The 22,156-nt window shown below is 38.5% G+C and overlaps 1 protein-coding gene across 3 annotated transcripts in view; it reads left to right on the top strand.

Annotated features, from left to right (window-relative positions):
* Nucleotides 1-22,156, top strand: part of DOCK10 (dedicator of cytokinesis 10) — a 366,705-nt gene that overhangs the window by 115,660 nt on the left and 228,889 nt on the right. Inside the window, exon 1 of one of the 3 annotated variants that reach the window (XM_069104544.1) lies at nucleotides 17,609-18,005. The exons of the other annotated variants lie outside the window; for them this stretch is intronic. Within the exon in view, the coding sequence (XP_068960645.1) occupies nucleotides 17,901-18,005 (105 nt within the window). The 5' untranslated portion in view covers nucleotides 17,609-17,900. Of the gene's footprint in view, nucleotides 1-17,608; nucleotides 18,006-22,156 lie in introns of those variants that run through there. 3 annotated transcript variants of the gene reach the window in all.

Raw genomic sequence — 22,156 nt, 5'->3', positions numbered from 1 at the left:
TTTGAACTCAGGACCTCCTGGCTCCAGGGTCGGTGCTCTATTCACCACACCACCTAGCCTCCCCTATCCATGGACTCTTGACCCTGAACCCTCAGCCCTCTCAGCCTCAGCTCAGGACAGAAAGAAATAGTACAATCACCTATCTCCCTTGATGCTCATTTGCACCACCCTGATTTTCTTCTGGCTTTATCTAACCTTGCTCACTTCTTTGGAGAGGGGATAATGGTAGCAATAACAAATTATCCTTATGGGAAATTTAAGTTGAAATGATGCCAATTGTAATTATTTAAAAAGCATTCAAAACTCAGAAACCACATTTCTTACCATATTTAATTTCCCAAAATGAGGTCTTAGGGGAAACAATTAAAGAATTTGCTGGCATATTCATTAATAATGCATATTTCACCCAAGCAGGAAGAAATTATTTGGTGAAATATTAAGTGAGATCCATCACAAATATACTTTGGGGAGTGGACAAAACTGAGGGAAAATGTTTATTGAATCAATGTATTTAATATGTTCTCCACTTAATTATATTATACTTGCTCAACCAAATCTCATGCTCATATATTATTATATAAAGTAAGAAAAAGACAAAACCAACTCCTATGAATAGGGTGCTTTAAGGCACCCATTTAAGGGACTTTCCTCAAATCAACTCTGTGAAGGAGGTATTATTATTCCCAGTTTAAGGAAAGGAAATGGACCTGTGATTTCACTAATATGGGGAACTCCCAGGTGAGGAAATTGCCTCTACCTAATGCAAGGCAACATTTTTTTCTACATTTGTCATTTCAGAGAGATTTTTAGGACAGAGGTGTTATGTGGTTTGCTCAGGGTTCCCTTGCTAGTATGCGGCAAAGACAGGATTAAACCCAGATTTCTTCATTTAGAGGTTGGCTCTCTATCCACCATCCTATACTACACCTCATCCCATTTTATAGGTAAGAAACAAAATCAGGGATATTTGGTGATATTCCCAAGAGCACACGCCTAAACAAGAGGCAGAACCAGGACTCACAATCACTGTTTTCTGGCTCTCAGAAAAACCTCATTCAACTATTTCATATTAGCTGATGCACCAGACCTTTCCCTCCTCCCCATCAAAACTTGAGTTCCAGTTCTCACTTTTTTAGAATCTTCTTAACTCCTTCTAATCTAGAAGCTGTAATCTGATAAAGTATAGAAGTATATAAAAGGTTCTAATGCTTGATGTTTCTTTTGGATGTGTTTCTCCTCTGAGGTAATATATTTGATTCCTAACCAGGGCTTTTTTTGAGGCAACAGTCATCTCAATATACACAAAAGATTACTTGTATGACATTAGGTAAGATATTTCACCCTTCTGGGCCTCAATTTCAACATCTGTACATTGAAGGCGTTGGCTTAGATGTCACTATTTTTTCGATCTTTGACATTCTAAGTCTTAGTTTTTAGCTCAGTATGTGAGATTATTTGGGCACTGGCCAAATTTTTGGTACCCCATAGGATACCACATAAGTTATTACACAAAGGGCCAGCCCTGATCTAAATTAATTGGTTCAACCCTGAGGCTGTGGAGGGTTGCCCTGAAATAATATAATATGAAAACAATTACAAAACATGGTGCCTGATGCAGAAAACCCACTAAGACAATTTAGAACCTTATTAGAATTTTGGCTCAGTACCACAATCAAAAAAAAAGTTATTTGCTGCAAAGTAGAGGATTCAGCCAAGCAGAAGAGGAGATGAGCAGTTAGAGTACAGGGAGAGAAACAGCTAATGCATAAAAATAATGAAACTTGAGAGAACTTATTGATGGGGGAAAGAAGGAAGCTAAGGATATGGAGGAAGGTCTGGATGACAGCTTGCAGTAGCTTTCCATACTGGGTTTTCCTGCTTCTCAGGCAACTGAAATATAGCAGGTTGTAGAGGATGATTAGTTAGTATGTCAAATGGGATTAAGTCAGCTAGCATAAGTATACGGAGAAATGAGAATTTTTGACATTACAAATGATACCTTAGTTCCATTTGGAGCTCAGGCAAGTGTCCAAATGGTCAGTGGTTACCATTTGAATTCATAGGCCAACAAGGGAGTTTAGAAGTGCTCCTAAGGGCTAATTGTATAGGAATTCTGGATTTCAGAGTCCTTTGAAAAAATTCCTTCAATAGGAAATACCTATTAAGGACAATGCTCTTCTATTCACAGAATGATAGGTGCTAATAAATCATCGAAGTCCCAAAATATTACAAAGCCTACATCCATGGCAGTGAGGAAAAGTTTGGCCAGCTGTCCACATGAAAAAAATGAGTGGACAGAAAAAAATACTTATGTCCCAAACAAGAGAGGTATAGCCCTATATTTTGCCTATTAGTGTGTATATTTGTATCACTGAGGAGTATGTGTGTAATTGTATATATGTGTGTGCATCTATAGAGACAGACAGAGATACAATCAGGAAAAGGGGACAGGCACTGTGGAGAATGAGCATTCCCAGAGTTAAGTGGCACAGAGTGTTTCCTAAGTCTGGAATACACTTCAACCTTAATATGTGACTCTAGTGGAATCCTTGTTTTCCTTCAAAACTCATCTCTAGGGGCGGCTGGGTGGTACAGTGAATAGAGCACCAGACCTGGAGTCAGGAGGACCTGTGTTCAAATCCGGCCTCAGACACTTAATACTTATTAAACCAAGTAAGTAACACTTACTTACTTGGGCAAATCACTCAACCCCAATTGCCCTGCCTTCCCCCCTCCAAAAAGAAAAAAAAAACTCATCTCTAGCATCATCTCCTACATGAAACTTTTCCTGGTTCCTCCTAGCTGCCAGTATCTTCTCTAAAATCTATATTGTTTTTACTACATTGTGTATATAGTCATCTATGTTCATTGTCTCCTCCCATTAGAATGTAAGTTCCTTAAATTCAGGCATTATTTCATTTTTGTCTTTATGTTCCTAGTACCTAATGCATTTCCTGACACATGGTGGTTAAAGACCTTATCTTGAAAAACCAAGGTCCCCCATTGCGTCCTGGGCCATCTCCAGTCCTCTTGATCCATATCTGGCCACAGGACCCAGATGACTGTGGGGGAGAAAGTGAGGCTGGTGACTTTGCACAACCTTTTCACACTTAAATCCAATTCACTTGCATATCATGGCATCACCACCCTGATGTCATGGTCTTCTTCAAGAACGAAGGACAAGCAGCAAAATCTTAATAACTGGTGATTGATTAATTGATTGAGGACAAGAGATTAGGTTTTATCATGGGAACTCCTGTGTTTTCTAGGATCATACGCTCATTGTTTTCATACCAGTAACCTCCCTGTGCTTCTACAAGACTATGAACCACAACATGCCATTACCTCAGAAGGAGCAGGGTCAGAGCTTGTCTTCATATCTACTATTTCCAAGTCAAGTGTCCAAGTGGACAGTGCCAAATGGACGACATTCTAGTTTATGAAACATGCTTCTTCTAAAAGAATATCTTTCTTTATTGCTTAATGTCTATCAGCCTCACTTTTGTCAATTGTAAAATAAAAGAGTTGGGCTCGATGGCTTCAGAGATCCATGATCATGTAATTGCATTCCTTCTCCTCCTCTCTAAGACCCCATACACTCTGGGAAGCTGGCAGCCACATGGCTCAGTGGACAGCATGCTATACCTAAAGTCAGAAGAGCTAAGTTAGATTCTGCTTCAGACTCTTACTAGCTGTGTGACTTTGCCTCAGTTTCCTCAACTGGAAAATGGGGACAATAATAGCACCTACCTCACAGGGTTGTTATAAGGATCAAATATTTGTAAAGTGCTTAGCACAGTACCTGGCATATAGTAGAAACTATATAAATGCTAGCTATTATTATTTTTGGAGAAGGAAATGGCAAACCACTCTAGTATGTTTGCCAAGAAATTTCCATGAACAGTATCATCATTCTATGGTCCACAAAGTTACCAGGGGTCAGTTACAACTAAACGACTTAACAACAGCAACAGTTATTATTATTGTTATTGTTATTATCGCCATGTGTTATTCTGTCTCTTGATAAAGGTGAGCATGAACTTACTCATTACTAGATCAAAAAGCAAGCATCTCATTTGTTTTTTTTATTTCAATACCCCTTGTTTCCACAGAACAAAGTGATTAGATGTTACCTCTGTTAAATAAAGACAATCTAATTATTCTTCTTTGACCAAACATAAGGAAATGCTCAAATGAAAAGCAAACATCCTTGCCTTATTATCCCACTTTAGAGCTAAGGGCATTAGACATATGCCTAAATTATAGTATCACGTTTGCCTCGCCCGTCTCCAGCTAGAGGCTCTTCAAAGCAGCAGGAGCACACCAGTGCCTTAGGATGCCATTAGAGGAAGGGTTAGTTGCAGGTCTGGATCCCAGAGGATGCCCATAAAATAGCATAGTGATCATCTAGCAAAGGACAGTTGGCTGGGGTATTGGGGTGTGGCATTCAAATGACAGGTTCCCTGTCCAACCACCCTGATGGGTTTCCTCATCAGTGCTTCAATGCAGAATCCAAGCAAGTACATGCTCTTTTTTGTGGACAAAGAAACAGACTTCATATGCATAGGGAATGCTTTGTAAGTAAAATATGGCCTGGGCTCACATTACCTGAATGAGCCAAAATTGCAAAGAAAATGTCTTGGCTTTGGAAGTTTATTTCCACCTAGCATGTGCCAGGAAACATAATGGCATTTTCAGGGTATCCATGCCTCCAGTTGCCTACCATGAGTGACAGTCATGTTGAAAGCCAGGTAATTAGCAGTTGGGATGACCGCAGGAGGGCAATAGCAGTTTCTTGTTTTAGACAGAAGCAGCTCCAGCCCTTGCCAAAGTTTGGAGTGTGGACCAGGAGCAATGCCAGCTAGCAGCCTGGAGGAGAAAATCACTGTCCTGGCATTGGCTGCTGGAGAGTAGATCGTAATGGCATTAATTCTTATACTTTTCCCTCCCCCCATGCCCAAGACTGCCCTCCAGGGTACCTGTATTTATGTTACTCTCCTTTCAGTTTAATTGGTGGTGTTGAACCATCTGCCCCTGAGCCAGAGAGCCTTTCAGGTTTTTTTTTTCTTTTTTCTCAACAGTTTCCACTGGATGGCTCAGGAGTCTGTAGGGAATTCAATCCGTTGTTACTGGGTAGGTTGTGTTTTTGTGGGCAGAAACACTGTAGCATGTTAGGAATTAGCTACATTCAATTTTGGGGAAGAAGGGAGAGTATAAGTAGTCTATCTATCTGGATTTCTTAGGGGACAGGCTGGATACTGGGAGGAGGGGACACCGAGCCATAAAAAATATAGCTTATATCACTTGGGATCCTTATCTGGTATTCAATTCAATCCAACGAATATTGATTAAAAAAAAAAAAACAACATCTGCTCTATGTCAGGAGTACTTTGCTAGGCACTGAGTATCCAACCGCCAAAAATGGAACATCTACTTCCATGAAACTTGCTCTCTGTTCTTTGGGGACAGGAGAGGGGAGGAGAGAGAGAGAGAGAGAGAGAGAGACAGAGAAACAGAGAGAGAGACAGACAGACAGACAGAGACAGAGAGACAGACAGAGAGACAGACAGAGACACAGAGAGACATAGAGAGACAGAGACAGAGAGATAGAGAGAGACATAGAGAGACAGACAGAGACAGACAGACAGAGTTGTTGAGGATACAGTCACATCTTGGGAATTAGTCATTTTGTAATAGACAAAGATACACCCCCCAAATGTAAACGCCACCTTGGAGGACCTTGGAGGAAGGAGGGGTGGATTGTAAAGCACACAGCTTCGCTGTGGCCACTTGAAGTCTTTCACTACAAAGGAAAACAAAGTTAGCCCAACCCTGAGGCTGTGGAGGGTTGACCTGAAATAGTCTGATTTGAAAGCAATACAAAAAAAAAGGATGATATCCTCTGACTAAGTATGAAAGCACCAACTTAAGAAAAGAACTAACCCCAAAATCAGCATTTCCCCATTTCTCAGGGGATATTATAAGAAACTGAATGGCTAAGCACATTGAAATCCTTTAAGAAAAAAAAATCAGTGAATCTCAAGATATTTTTTTGTGATTGCCACCTGTGACTAGTATGAAAGCCAACCTTAGGATCAAAGAATCATAGACTTGGAGATGGAAGGAACCTTGTAGATCATCTTAACCACCTACTCCTTTTTATAGTGGGGGAAACTGAGGCATAAAGAAGTTAAATGGCCTGCCCAAAGGCAAATGGATAGTGAGTACAAGAGATAGAATTTGGAGTCAAGCCTCCTGCCACCAAATCCATCATGTTTCCCCCAGTCCTCTGAGCTAAGCCTTTCCATCTTGGCTCCCCCACTCTATAGGGCAATACTGTTGTACAGGGCAGGACCACAAACCTCTGTACCAAACTGTAAGTTCCAGAGTGCAAAGACTGTGTTTAAATTTGAAGCTTTTGTGTCTTCCTTCTCCCTAAGACTAGGATGATGGTCTACACCCAGTAGGCATTTAACAGGTATTTGCTGAATTGAATATAAACAGCAGTTCCTTATTTACCTGCACATCCCAACAGAAACAGAAAGTCTCACTTCCTGAGTTCCAACCAGAGTTTAAATGATTGTCAGATAAACAATCTTGGGCCTTTTACAATATGGCTTACTTTAATAGTAAGACCTGGTCTATGTCATCCTAGAAGACCACTTCCACCCTAAAACTCAGACCTTGGAAGTACCCTCTGTCCCTGGGGCCCCTACTTCTAATTGAAGGGATCCTCCTAGGACCTCCATTTAGCAAGGTCATCCAAGAGAGCCATTTCCTTATTTCTCACCTGTCTGCCCTCCTCAGGACCTCCCCTTCACTACCATGCTGGGCACCTTCTCCCTCCCCCCTCCTCTGGCTTTTGGAGTTCCTTCTATGAACTGTCTTCCCCATTAGAATGTAAGTGTCTTGAGGGCAGGGACTTTCTTTGTGCTTATATTTGTATTCTCAGCTCTTAGCACAGTGCCTGACACATGGTGAGTGCTTAATAAATGCCTTTTGACTGACAGACTCAATCTGATGTTTGTAAGTGAAGATACAGCCACAGATAGTTGTATCTAACAGTATTCCATAGTAAGTGCACTAGAGAGCTAAAAAAAACCAATGTGACATGTGAATTCTAAGGAGGGAGAAGAAATCAGGGGAGTCGTATGAAGGATGTAACACTTGCGTTAGGTTTTAAAGGAATTTAAGGAAGAAATTTAGTCAGCAAAGAGGGACAATAAGGGTATTCCAGGTGTAGGGAACAGGGTGGGGAAAAACATAAAGGTAAGAGAGTATAGAACATATTTGGGGGCACAAAATAATCCAAATAATCTGGAGTATAGAGTAAATGGAGTGGAGCAATGCCAATTAAATCAGAGAAGGTAGATTGGCAACAAGTTGGAAGCCATTGAATGCTAGGTTGAGATATTTCAATACTACTTTCTCTAAAACAGCCTCATAAGGCAGATAGTACAAGAGTTGCTGTACTATCTGGGTGGCACAGGGGATAGAGCACTGGACCTAGAGTCAGAAAGATCTTATTTCAAATCCAGCCTCAGACACTTAATAGCTGTGTGACCCTGGGCAAGTCACTTAACTTCTGTCTGCCTCAGGCAAGTACTATTATTACCCTCATTTTAAAATAAGGATCAAATGAAATGGTATTTGGAAAGTGCTTAACACTGTGGCTGGCACTTAGTAGGTTCTTAATATTGACTAACTGCTTATTTGTCCACTAACCCACCCCCACTGGCATCCCTGTTTTACCCATGAGGAAATTGAGTCTCAGAGAAAGTAAGTGGTTTTCTCTTAGCCATTAGGAACCTTAGTTCTTAAGTATCTTAGTATTAAGTATCTAAGTATGCTTAATACTTAGGATCAACCCTTGGTCTCCAGAATCCAAATCCAGGCTTATTTCTTTAACATGCTATTTTGAGTTCTGCATAAACAGCCCAATGACCTACACTGAAGCTAATGCTATTTGGGCCATTTATCTTCCAAAGAACACCCAACATCAAGCAGCATTATATCAGACACAACTGAAGGAGCTACCACTTATCCCAGAGGCCACTGAGAGAGTTTTGTTATGGCTGATTATACCAGTAAACTTGGTTTTTTAGTAGGTTTTTGTAGAATGTAAGTTTCTTAAGGCAAGAAATGTTTCACACTAAGAAAGCATCTGTGGGGAGAATGGATTCAAATTGGAAGCACCATTTTAGTGAGGTCCATGGGCAGAGAACACATTAGACCAATGGATACCTTCCAACTTCTGGGCCTTGGTGTCCTATTTCTATGGAGGCCTAACGAGGCTCCCCTTCGGTGTACTTCTTTGCTAGTCTTCAAGGATCTGTGTCTTTGTAGGTTCCATAAATGCAACTTCTCTCCATCACAAGGAGTTCATGCTCCCTTAAGCTGACAGATCCTCAGGTGACCTGTTGTTATTTGAACTGAAACTAGGAGGAGAATTTCCATACATTCTTCAAGGAACATACATCCCCACCCACTCCCCCCAGTACCTCCTGCTAATTCAGCTCCCTCAGGGGAAGAATGCAGGGATAATCTATATCCAAAGCTATGTAAGCTTTGCCAATAAATGAACCAATCAATAAATAAGGATTTATTAAGAATTTACTATATGCCAGTCACTGTGCTAGGTATTGGGGATACAAAGACAGAAACAGCCCCTGTCCCCCAAAACATTTACATTCTAAAGGGGAAGGTAACCTACATGTGGGGGTGAGGGTCAGCTAGGTGGTACAGTGGATAGACAGCCGAAGCACTGGGACTGGAGTTAGGAAGACTTATCTTCTAAGGTTCAAATCTGTGTCAGATACTACTAGCTGTGTGATCCTGGGCAAGTCACTTAACCTCGTTTGTCTCAGTTTCCTCATCTATGCAATGAGCTGGAGAAGGAAATGACAAACCACTCCAATATCTTTACCAAGAAAAACCACAGATGGGGTCATGAAGGGTTGGACACAACTGAAAATAACTCAACAACATCAATAGCGAAAACATACACGTATATTGATAAATACAAAACAGATACAAGGTGACTTTGTAGGGGAAAGCAGTAGAACCTTGGGGGTCCAGGGAAGGTCTCATGTAGAAATTGTTGCTTAGGTTAAGTCTTTAAGAAAACAAGGGGGTGCGGAGAGATAGAAGGGGAAAGCAGAGTATTCAGGTTAGTCAGAGAGCTAGTACAAAGTCAGGAAACAGGAAATGATATGTCTTGTATGAGTAGCAGGAAGAAGGCTGCTTTAAATATGTCATAGAGAGTGATGCGAGGAACAAAGTGTAATAAATCTAGAAAAATGGGACAGTACCAGGTCCTGACAAATCTTAAATGCCGAACAAAGGGAGTTCGTGTTTAATCCTAAAGAGAAGAGGGAGACCCCAGCTTTTGTTCATTGGTTTGATGTGGTCAGATCTGTATCTAAGCACACTCACTTTGTCACTTTGGACGGTGAATTGGAGCAAAGAGAGACATGAGGCAGGAAGACCAATTAGGAATATATTGTAATAGCCCTGATGAGAGGTGAAGTTGATTTAGACAAATTGTACCCAAGTGAGTGGAGAAAAGGGTTGTATGCAAGTGATAGGGCAAACCTCACGCACCCGATTTTTAGTGGGGTTTTTCTTTAAAAATATTAACTTCTGAAACTAATTAATATTCATGTAGCCTCCATAAGGAAAATAAGAGAACATATGGATTCCACCCTGTGGTTGGGGAGGTTCCAGGCAGTTTGTATCATATAATAACTAAAGCCTGAACAGGGATGGATTGAACATTTTTAGGATTCTATTTTTGGATTTGTTTTTATGTTTTCATTTTTTTTTCAATCTATTTTGGTAGGCCTGGTAAGTGGAGTGGGGGAAGGGAGGTGGGATCCTTCATTAGACCTTCCTGTCTCCAAGTTGTCCTATCTTCCTCTTTCTTTCATTGCCACATTTCCTGAAATTAGATCTGCTCCCTTCATTTTCTCTGCTCCCACTCAGTCTTTAACCCACTGATGTCTGGCCACCATTGCACTGAAATAGTCAAAATCACCTTCAAATCGCCTAAGTCCAAGCCCTCTCTCTTCTGTCCCCTATAATACCAGCTTTCCTAGGCCTTCCAGAGTCAGAATCAGAGTGAATTCATTTCCTTTCCTGTGACTGGGAACCTGGGTTCACCCAACGCCAGCCACTAGTTCTTGCTTTGACAGAAAGTAAGAGAAACCATCCACAATGACAGGATTAGGTTGTACTAGCTGTATTCAGAGCTTGAACCTTTGTTTGTATCTCCATGACTTTCTGGATTCCCTCCTTCTCTAAGATCTCATCACTCTCACCAATCTTGACTGACTTCCAAGCTTCCAGACCTTTAGCTATCAAAAATATGTGAAATTCCTGGCCACAATCTGGATTCTGGGGAGCCCAGACTCCTGACATCAAGATCCTTAACCCTCCTTTTGTTTGTCTCCTAAAACCCCCTTGTATCGGTCCCTATAGACACTCCATTACTAATATTCTTTAAAAACAACTTTCTCTTCCCTTGAGTTCTGTGACACTTCCCTCCCCTATCTCTCTTCCTTCCACTCTGATTAAATCCTTCCCTATTTGTTTTGCTTACTTTTCTTCCTTCCCAAATAGGGATAAACTTAGGTTACTTGTTTTCTTTCCCTTATAAATTCAAATTCTAATACTATATTCAGTAATAATAGATATTATTTATATAGCACTTTAAGATTTACAAAGCCATATATACATATATATTCATACATATGCACACACATACACACATGCACACACACTAATTTGACAAATCTGTGAAGTAGGTATTATTTTTATTCCCATTTTAGAGGTGAGAAAACTGAGATAATCAGAGATTAAGTGATTTGCCCAAGATTACATATTTAGTAAGTGTTTGAAATAAGGAGCCATGGATGACGCTGAGGTTGTGTGCTTGGAGGACTAGATTCCTCAAGAGTAATATGGAAGTTAGGAAGATGGGAGGGTTTGTTGGGAAAGATAATGAATTCAGCTTTGGACATGTTGAGTTTAATGTCTATTGGACATCTAATTTAAGATGGCCAACAGGTAGTTGGAGATGTGAGACTGGAGGTGAGCAGAATGGTTAGGGTTGGATAAGTAGATTTGAAAATCATCAGCACAGAGATGATAATTGATTCCATGGTAGTTGATGAAATCACCAGGTCAAATCATGTAGAGAGAGAAGAGAAGAGTAAGAATTAATAAAAGGTGATGAAATTTTTCAATTAAAAGATAATTGGTAACTTTAAGGAGAGTTGTTTCAGTTAAATGATAAGGATGGAAACCATACTGCAGAGGTAAAATGAGATGAGAAGAAAAGTGGAGGAGCCTTTTGTAGATGACCTTCGTGAGTTTAGACACCAAAGGGAGGAGAGGTGGTAGCTAGCTAGTGGGGAGTAGGGATGGATAGAGTAAGTGAAGGTTTTTTGAAAACTGAGGAAACTTCACAATGGTTGTAGGCAGTAGAGAAATAGCCAGTAGAAAAGGAAATATTGAATATTAATGAGAAAGTAGGAATGATAGGGAGGGTAATCTGCTTGAGAAGATGGGATGGTTTGGGATCACATGTTCATGTAGAAGGGTTTGCCTTGGCAAAGAGAAGGACCCCCTCTTCATATGAAATAGCAATAAAGAAGATAGGAAAGACATCAGTGCGTTGTGAGATGAGAAAGGAGAAGAGGGAGCTCTCAGTAAATAGTCTCCACTTTTTCAACAAAATATTAGGCAAGGTTCTCAGATGGGAGGATGGAGTGAGGGGAGCCATGGGAGGTTTGAGGAGGGATAATAAGCTTTGAAAAAAGCTTCAGGGGGCGGCCAGGTGGTTCAGTGAAGAGAGCACTGGCCCTGGAGTCAGGAGGACCTGAGTTCAAATCCTCAGACACTTAACACTTACTAGCCCTGTGACCTTGGATAAGTCACTTAACCCCAATTGCCCTGCCTTTCCCCTCAAAAAAAAAAAAATTTAAAAAGCTTTAGTAGTGAATGAGCCAGTGAATTGATTAGAGAAGAGTAAAAGGATCTCCTTGCTGCAGTACAGGCCCAGTTGACATTATATAAATTTGTAGTAGACTGAATCAGAACAGTTTTGTGATTTTCCCCAGCTTCTTTCAGCAATATGAGGCCTGTCCAAAGTCACAGAGAGAAGGATTGAGTGTACTGCCAAAGCAAACCCCTGTATATGTACCTACTAAACGGGGTTACTTGAAGGATCAATCGAGATAATATATGTCAAATGCTTTGCACACCTTAAAATTCTAATAGTAAAAATTATTATTATTAATATTTCTACATCCTCAAATACTTAAAACCATTCCATAGGTATCAGTGCCAAACTCAGGCCATCCTCTATGCTCTCTATATTCTTTTTTCCCAAAGGACTTCCTTTTCATGGATGATATCTCTCACAATACCTCATGCATGCACATTTCTACTTACATTGAGATTTTTAAAGTACATCATCAGGCCTGGAAAGCCCATTTAACCCAGCATGTCAGCACTCCACATATTCCCACATCCCTTCCCTCTCGGGAATTCTTCTGAACTTTCCCTCCTTTCCATCCCAGTTGACTTCCTCATTGGGGAGCACAAAAATAGAGATTCATGGATCGTACCATTCCTTGTGGAATTCTGTGCTGTTTATAGAAACATCTCTGATGAGCTTCCACTGAAGATTATCTTTATGGAGAATGTACAAGTTACTGATGGTGGGGCGGAGAGCCATTGTACATGTCTATGGTTCTGCTTCTTAGCAACAGGATCCCTGGCCACAAACTGCATCCCTCGGCTTCTCTTAAGGAAGAAGCGATCTGTGGTCAAGGAAGGAGAGAAGTGAGTCATCCACATAAAGGAGAAGTTGAGTGCTGTGAAGAAAAAAAAAACTTCAGGGGAAATAAATTGTGGTGGAGAAAAGAATTGAGAGGCCGGTAGGGAAGGAGAGGCACAAAAGTCACACTTCCTTAGAGTCGCAAAGTGTTTTGTAGACATTATCTCATTAAATCCCCGTGGCTGCTCTGTGGGGTAAGTAATACAGTTATAATTACCCTGGTTTACAGATGAGAAACCTTAGAGTGGGAGAGGTGGGCAGCCTTCCCAAAATCACAATTAATAAGAGTCAAAGTCAAGCCCAGGTCTCAAAACCCAGCTCTTTGGACTCCACCACTACAACATACTGCTTCTTCCTTAATAACAATTATAGATCTAAAGCTTTAAGGGAATTGATTCTCAGTGATTCCTTTTGCTGATAATTCTTTTTTCTTACACAGAGGAGGATCTTCATATGTAGGAAAAAAAAGGCAGACCTAAGTCTAAGTGTATTAGCTAAAAGAAGAGAGTACATAATTATAGAAGATGTTAAACAATATTAAATACTATAATATAAAGATGATGCTAGATTTAAAGGGACTCACATTTTAGTTATGGGCATAGTACATATATTTATTTAAAAATCACTCATAATACAGCCACTTTATAGTCCATAGAAAGGCATCATACTGTCATGGAAAGAGCACTGTCTCTCCAGTCAGAGGATCTGGGTTCAAATTCTCCTTCTGACTTTTACTACTTGTGTGACCTTGAGCAAATCATTTAACCATCGGGTCTCGATGTCCTCATTTGTTAAATGAAGGAGTTGAACAAATGACCTCTGAGGTCCCTTATAAGTGTGAATCTATGATCTTATACCTAGTATCCCATGATTTTGGTTCAGATTTTGATTTTGTTACTTAAAACCCATGAGACCTTAGATAAATGGCTTACCCTTTATATGCTTCAGTTTCCCCATCTGTAAAATGAGACAGTTGGGACTTTTCTAGTTCTGACATTCTTTGACCCGGAGATATTATATTATATACATATAATTATAATTAATAACATATTATAAATATTCTAAGACAGAAGAGATATATGTGCCTACATCCTCAGAGATAGCTGAATGGAGAAGTTGGAATTTGAGATGGGTTTTTATCAAGTGCCTAAAATTTAGATAATACTAGTACCCTAAGCATATATCTGTATATAAGTGCAAATAACTATAATATTCAGTATTACAAAGCAGTACATTAGAGAATAGAAGAAAAAAAGTATTCCATGAGATCTGAGCAAAAAAAGATCAGTGAATAAGCATTTATTATGCCCTTATAATGTGCCTGTCATTGTGTTATATGAGGGAAAAATGAGAAAAGGCAAGAACACTTGTACCCATGGACAACACATACTCTTTACAGAACTTTACAGATCTTTTCCACTTTTCATCTGTTTGCTGTCCTTATCCTAGTTTCAGTCTTACATGTCCTTAGAAGGGCTTATCTTAATCAGATCTCTTACCAAGTTCTCTTTAAAATTTTGTCTTCTTCCATTGTTTCTTTCTATCTTATAAAGTAATATTTCTCTATATATTTTGCCATCTTTTTCTATATAATTTTTTAATCAAGTTTATGTTCTAAACTGGTATTTCCTTTGATAGCTTCATTTCTCCATTTGGCAAGAAGATTAAGTGTTTGCTTAATTAATTGATTGCTTAATTAATAGATTGAAGCAGGTTTTAGACTCTTTTGTTCTCATTATGGCTACAGAAAAGGTTTGTCAGAAGCACAAAACGTAACCTTGAAAGGCTCTCCTCTAATATGTAGAACATGTCTCAAAATTATGCAAGATTCCTTGAAAGACACAATAATAGCAATATCTTTGTTCAACAAAGGTGATTATTATTTATTATTATCAAAATTGAGGCATAAAACAGGGATATAGATCTTTACCAAAGAGTTTTGTTCCTAAAAATGAAATCTCTATATATGATTAATTCCTACAAATATTCCAGATAATTATTTAGCTAGTTTCCAGAAGCTATTGTGTTGACTAGACCAGTACCCATAATGAATCTCTTAAATAAAATCCTAGCTATTAATAAAGAAAAAACTTAATGGATGAAGAATGAAGAAACTATAGAGCTTGTCTGTTTTGGATGGACACTGAAAGTGGATAATGAGCTGTGCCAAGAGTGAACAGGAGGAGAGGAGGTTGAATAGTATTTGAAAAAATTACAAAATGTACTTAATCACATTTCTCCCTAAAACAAAGCCCCCTACCCTTTTTTTAACCAAGTATTCTTCCAGGGATGTTATATATCTCAATCATTTGTCCAAGCAATTAGACATTGAGGGCAATGCCAGGCAGTATGATAAGTTCTAGTGATGTAAAAAAAGAGACAAAAGATGATCCCTGCCCTCAAGGAACACACAATCTAATGTGGGAGACAACATGCAAACAAATATATGCAAAGCAAACTACATAAAAGGCAAATAGGAGAGAATTAACAGAGGGAAGGTACTAAAATTAAGGGGAGTAGGGGGAGGTTTCCACTAAAAGACAATATTTTAGTTGGAACTCAAAGAAACCCAGAGAGGTCAGGAAGCAGAGCTGAAGAGGGGAAACATTCCAGGTATGGGGCATACCAGAGAAAATGCCCAGAGACAAAAAGATACTGTGTTCACAGAACAGCCAGGAGGCCAGTGTCACTGGATCAAATACATGACAGGAGTCAGGTGTAAAAAGAATGGAAAGGGGTGGCCAGGTAGCACAGCAACTAAGAGCACTGGCCCCAGTGTCGGGATGACCTGGGGATCAAATCCGGGCTCAGACACTTAGCACCCACCCAGAAACACCTGGCCATGTAACCTTGAGCAAGTTACTTAACCCCAATTGCTTTTAAAAAAAGAATGGAAAGGAAGGGGGCTAAGTTATGAAGGACTTGGAATCTCAAACAGAGAAGTTTGTATTTGATCCTGGAGTCAACAGAAAAACACTGTTTATTACAAGGGAGTGGAGGGGGAACATAATCAGACCTTCATTGTAGGAAAATGGCTAAATGGAGGATGGATTGGAGTGGGGAGAGATTTGTGGCAGGCAGACAACCCCCTACCCAGCAACAGGCTAATAATGACAATGGTCTAAGTGTATGGTGATGAGGGTCTGCACTGAGGCAATGTCAGAGGAGAAAGGGAGGCATATTTGAGAAATGCCACAAAGGTGAAATCAACAGACCTTGGCAACAATTTGGATATGGTTGTGAACCTAAGTAATGGGGAATATAGAGGGAAAGATATTGAGTTTTGATTTGAACATATTGAATTTAATGTCTACTGGACATCCAGTTTGAGATGTCTGAAAGATCTTTGGAGATGCAAGATTGGAAGTCAGCAGAAAGTTTGAAGCAAGATAGGTAGTTTGAGGATCATCAACATATACTTGGCAATTAAATGCATGGGAGCTGATGAGATCATTAAGTGAAATCATATAGAAGGAGAAGAGAACCAAGGGTCCAATCCTGAAGGACATCTATGATTGGAAAGTGTGATTTGGAGGAAGTCCCAGAAAAAGGGACAGAGAAGGAGCTGTCAGATAGGGAGGAGGAGGACTAGGAGAGAGAGGTGCCCTAAAAACCCCAAGAAAAGAAAGTATCAAAGAGGAGAAAGTGAGAAATAGTGTCGGAGGCTGCAGAGAGGCTGAGGAGAATGAGGTTAGAGCAAAGACCACTGATTTGGTAACTAAGACATCATTAGTAATTGTGAATAGAGCAGTTGGAGTGGAATGGTAAGGACAGAAGCCGAATTATAAAAGGTTAAGAAGAGAATGAGAGGAGATAAAGTGGACACACTTTTAGTCCATGATTGTATAAGCAAATATTCACTTAAAAAATAACACAACTCTGAAAACTACATGAAGAGAAGTGTCATACATAGATGATAACTGTATCTACCTCTATCCATCCATCTATCTATCTCTCTATCCATTCATCTATCTATCCATACATTTATCCATCTATCTATCTATCCAACCATCTACCTATCCTTTCCAGCTTTAGATCTTTGATCCTATGGCCAGATGATTATAAATATAATTAAAATGGGGGCGGTTAGGTGGCGCAGTGAATAGAGCACCGGCCCTGGAGTCAGGAGGACCTGAGTTCAATTCCGGACTCAGACACTTGACACACTTACTAGCCATGTGACTTTGGGCAAGTCACTTAACCCCAAGTGCCCTTCAAAAAGCAAAAAATAAATAAATAAATAATTAAAGTGATATATAACAATGTTTGTTAACATTCATGTAATACTTACTATGTGCCACACACTGTGCTAATCACTTTAAAATATGATCTTATTGGATCTTCATGACAACCCTGGGAGGAGGTACTATTGTTATCCCCATTTTACATATGGAAAAGTTGAAACAAATAAGAGATTAAGTGACTTGCCCAGGGTCACGAGGATAATAAGTATCTGAAGCTGGATTTGAACTCATGTTTCTATGACCCCAGGTACAGAGCTCTATCCACTATGCCAGCTAGATACCTATTTGAGTTGGTTGGCAGGAATGGAATTAATATGGCTTTAATTAGATCTTTCATTAAGTCTCCTTGATCAGGCTTTGGGTGTATTTTAAGTCCTATTTTACTTAATTATAATCAGTTCTCTAAAACAGCAAGGGCATATAGAATCTTATGTTGTTGCTACTGGTTATTTTTCTTTTTAGTCAATCATGTGATTAGGGTGGGTATATAAGAGAAAAAGAGACAGAAAGACACAGAGAGAGGGAGGAAAGAGAAAAAGAGACAGAGAGGAAGGAGAAAAAGACAGAGACAGAGACACACGAAGACAGAGAGAGACAGAGAGACAGAGAGAGTTCCCAGTTGGCTGTTACTCACAGGAAACTGACTTTTGATGGTTTCTTTTCCTTTCTGTTCAGTTACTCTTCATGTAGCATGTGCATTTCCCTTTCTACCAGTGAAGAAAGATTTGTTCAGCTTTTTGAAACTTCTGAAAGGGATCCTTTAAAAGAACCAAATTTTTAGGTGCTTGGCTGCTCAAATTTCCATTGGTACAATGAGCTTTCGGGGAAAAGTTTTTAGAAAGGATCCTGGTGACTTGTGGAAAAAGAGGCGAACCGTGAGAAGAATAAATGAAGGGGAAATTCAAAGATTTAATTCTGTAGGTATCTGCATTTTATATTTTATATATTTTCTTCAATGATGGGGAGGGGGCTAAGGAAGCTTCTCTGTAATGTTCTATGAGATTGTTTAAAAATCATTGTGTGGAGTCAAGTTTATATAGTAAATGATGACTTTAGAACAGGTGTCGTGACAAGAAATTAACAAAAACTCCTTTAGATTGGCGAAAGATGTGTGCAAAAAAATCAAATCTGCTTTATTTTTGTGTTCTTTTGAAAGGATATATCCTTTCCAAAGTTTATTCTTGCATTTTGTTCATACAGAAAAACATTCTTTAGACATAATGATAACTTTTATTTTTTTAGAACATGAGTACATTTGGAATTTATGTCTGCTTACTTTAAAATCAAAATATCATTTTACTTTTCAGGAGTATAAAGGGAATCTTCTGATTCCAGAAGGTAACTTTTTGTGCTATTTAAAAATCGACCTGAAAGTTTACCTTTGTACTCCATTGAGTTATTTACTTTATTAATGCCTAGAAAACTTTCTCCAGAAAGAAAATCTAAAGAAAGATTAGATTTAATTTAGTTTAAGCCGTCTTCTGAAAAGTAAAGGACACTGAAAATTAGATTCCCTTTGAAAAGTTTAAAAGGTTATGTGTTTTACATTGTGGCAGATAAGGCCATTATTTCTATTAAATTTTCAATAAAATCTTTTTAGAATTAACTTCTGAAAAGCTTTGTAAATGGTAATTTAATTTTAAAAAAAATATTCATTGACAAAGTAAAAAGAAACAATAAACGTTTACTTTTTTAATATTCTTCAAAAACATGTATCTTGTAAATGTTTGTCAGTTAAGTCTTTCAGCCAATCTTCCAGAACATCTTTAAGGGTTCATGGATTAGATGAAAGACCATTTGTAGAAGAAAATTCAGTAGCTTAATCCAGTAGTAATTTTTTTTAGTTCTTTCTAACTAAAGAATAAAGAACTTGGTTTTGGTTTTAAAATGACAAAGATAGCATTTTATGCCCAGGATTGTTTTGAGCCTAGACAGTTTATTGTTAAAGGATAAAGCAGTTTCTTAATTGTATGACTTAACCTGTTACCATATAGACCTATCAGGTTAAAAAAAAGAGACTGATGACCGTTTTTGTACCATAACACAGGAGTACAAGCCCTGAAGTGCCCTCTCCTCCCTCCACCTTCTCTATTTCCTTCTCATTTCTGGGGTGTTTTTTAATGATGTAAGCCTAACAGCATTTCTGAACCACATTCATGTTCTTGGGAAATCAAGGGTAATGTACTGTCATGGTACTACCTTGGTAGCTGGTTAGTTCCCAAGTAAAAACCAAAATGCTGGATTCCTCAACCTTGTTTGTGACAGTTTGTAGATTTTAGTCCCTCCTACTCAATATTTTATCATTGAGGGGTGCAGTAATCATGATCCAATCTTATTTACTGTCCATTGGAAGTCCAGTGTTTTGGACTTTTGTTTCATTTTGTCTTGCTGTCAGCATAATAATGAGTTGGGTCATTTTAACCTATTGAAATAGAAATTAAGTTACTCTTTGCATCAGTCCAAATATCATTGACTTTTTCTGCAGAGTTGAGTTTGGAGTTTCTGAGATGCATGGTCATTTGTACTTCTTTATTATCGTGGTCACTGGAATGGACAAGTAGCAAATGAACTATAGTTGTATTTATTTTACATAAATCTAAAGTAGTCAATGGCAGCAGGAAAATTCATCACTTCATTTGTCCAGAATAAAAGAATCTCAGTTGAAAGTAAACTCAGAGGGGTGGCTAGGTGGTGCAGTGGGTACAGTGCCGACCCCAGAGTCAGGAGGACCTGAGTTCAGATCTGGCCTCAGACACTCAACACACACACACACACACACACACACCCACACACACACACACACAACCTAGCCATGTGACCTTGGGCAAGTTACTTAACCCCAATTGCCCTCCAAAAAACAAAAAAGTAAACTCAGAGGTCAACTAGTCCAACTTGTACTAGACAAGAAAATGCCATTCTTCTGTAAAATGAAGATAAAATATATGCTTTACTTGCCTCTCAGGCTCATTTGACAGGATCAGATGAGATTGTCTATGTAAAGTGTTCTGTGTAATATGTGGTGCTAAATAAATATCCATTCTTATTATCCCTAATAAAAATCTAAACTTTTTATATTTATAAGCCAATGACTTTAGTTTATACATTCAACCCCTTGGATTCAGTTGTATAAATGACTTGTGTTCTGGCCTTGCAATCAGGAAGACTTGGCTTCAAATTCTGTCTATGGCACTGACCAGCTATATGACCATGTGTGTGTCAGCCTCTTCTCTAAGACTTCTCTTCTAAGCGATAGCTATATTGTGTCTGCCTTGATAATCATAAATCCTTGGAGTATTGAAGCATGATTGGGATGATAATAATTATTGTGATTATTTTTAGCAATAATAATAATAATGCCGGTCCCACTTACCTCACCAGACCTTTATGAGCATTAAATAAGACAGCAATGTGAGAGCACTGTTAATACATAAAGCATTACATAAATGTTATTAGAATGTCCATATTACTATCTGGGAACTAGGGGCATAGGACAAAAATTACTGCAGTTTTCATTCAGGTGAATCATATAATTAAATTCATTGGACCATGAAGCTCTAATACCTCCCCACCCAATTCCAAATTTTAGTCATTTTCTGTATCTGCAGGTACAGTTCTGAATAGGGTTTTGATGTTGTGCTATGTGTCTTGTAGTCTAGCTTTGACTCAAGAAGCTGAATTGAGGAATAAGGCTGGTTTAGTTTGGGGGAAGAGAATCCACCCAGCTTTCTTCCTCATCCATATGAGCTCATTTGAATTTCTGGTGCAAGAAGGAAGCTAAAATAAATGCCAACCGCTCAGTTGGGACTCTTTGGGACAGCCCAAGCCTAGACTGGTTCTTTTTGGATGACATTAATATCTGAACGGACCTCCCTGAGCTTGTATAAATTTGAAATTGCACAACTAAAATGATTTAAGAGCCAGGCCTAGGGCATGTCAAAAATAAAGATTAGTCAGTTGAAAGAATTTTTAGCATCTGATTGCTCAAACTAAAAATGAACATTAAAAAAAGAATTTTCTGACAAGCTGCTTGTTGCATTTTGTACTTTAGTGAAAGTATTCATTATTTAGATGCAACATACTGTATGTACCTTTTAAAAAAAAAAAACAGCCATATTAATTTTTTAACTAAACAAAGTTAACCTTGTTCCAAGCCAGCTATTTGAAAGGCCTTAGATTTAATTTGAATTTTCCATGCATGCTGCAAATATTATTCATTCCCAAAAAACAATCTTCATTTCATAAGAGCTTTGCTGCCAAGTCACGGTTGTCAAGGATCCTCCATCCATTGTGCCCCTCCCCCCAAAGAGAGCTATAAAACTTAACAATTACACCTGTATGCCTCATGAAAGGTCCTCTACAGACAATCTGGCCTATTTTGCTTTTTTCATAAGCACTTTACATTTAGAAATCTTACCCTGTTGGCATGTGTTAAAATTGCTTTGGGAGTTTATTATTACAGTAATCTAGCTTTCACATGGGTGATGCTGAATGCCCATCTACCCTGGCAAGTGGTTTGCCAAGTCATTTGAAAGTCAATTAAAATAAAGTAACTTAAAAGAGAGCTATGGAAATAAAGTATCTTGGTAACATTGTCAATTAGAAAGACCTCCCTTAATATTTTTATAACTGATTTTTTTTGATTGTTGGTTTAACTTGAAGTAATCATTGGAGTTTGCCATATTGAAAATAAATAAATGGAGCATGTCATTCCTGACCCTCATTTTATTTTTAAAAATATAATCAAATAAGTTACTAAATTCTGAAATCTATAAATTGTTCATCAAAAATTTAAAATTATATAAACATAATGCCCTATGAAGTTAAGTTATACCTAGAAGTCATTAATTTACAGGGCTTTAGAGCATTTAGAAATTTGAAGGTACTCAAATTTTTACCTTTCCCCTCTGGTATATACCTTGCTAACAGTTCAAAGAAGAAATAAAATTACAAATTGTGTGGATATCCATTAAATAGCTTTACAATTTCCACATGTTTGTATGTATATATGCATATGTGTGTATATATGTGTATATTTATATATACCTATAACTGGGGTGAGGTGATAAGG

Source organism: Petaurus breviceps, unplaced genomic scaffold (genome assembly GCF_028583685.1).
Source record: "Petaurus breviceps papuanus isolate PSGF00001 unplaced genomic scaffold, PetGlider_PUasm1.0 688, whole genome shotgun sequence".
Lineage (NCBI taxonomy): Eukaryota > Metazoa > Chordata > Mammalia > Diprotodontia > Petauridae > Petaurus > Petaurus breviceps.
The sequence above is the reverse complement of the archived record's forward strand: the minus strand, read 5'-3'. Positions and strand labels throughout refer to the sequence as shown.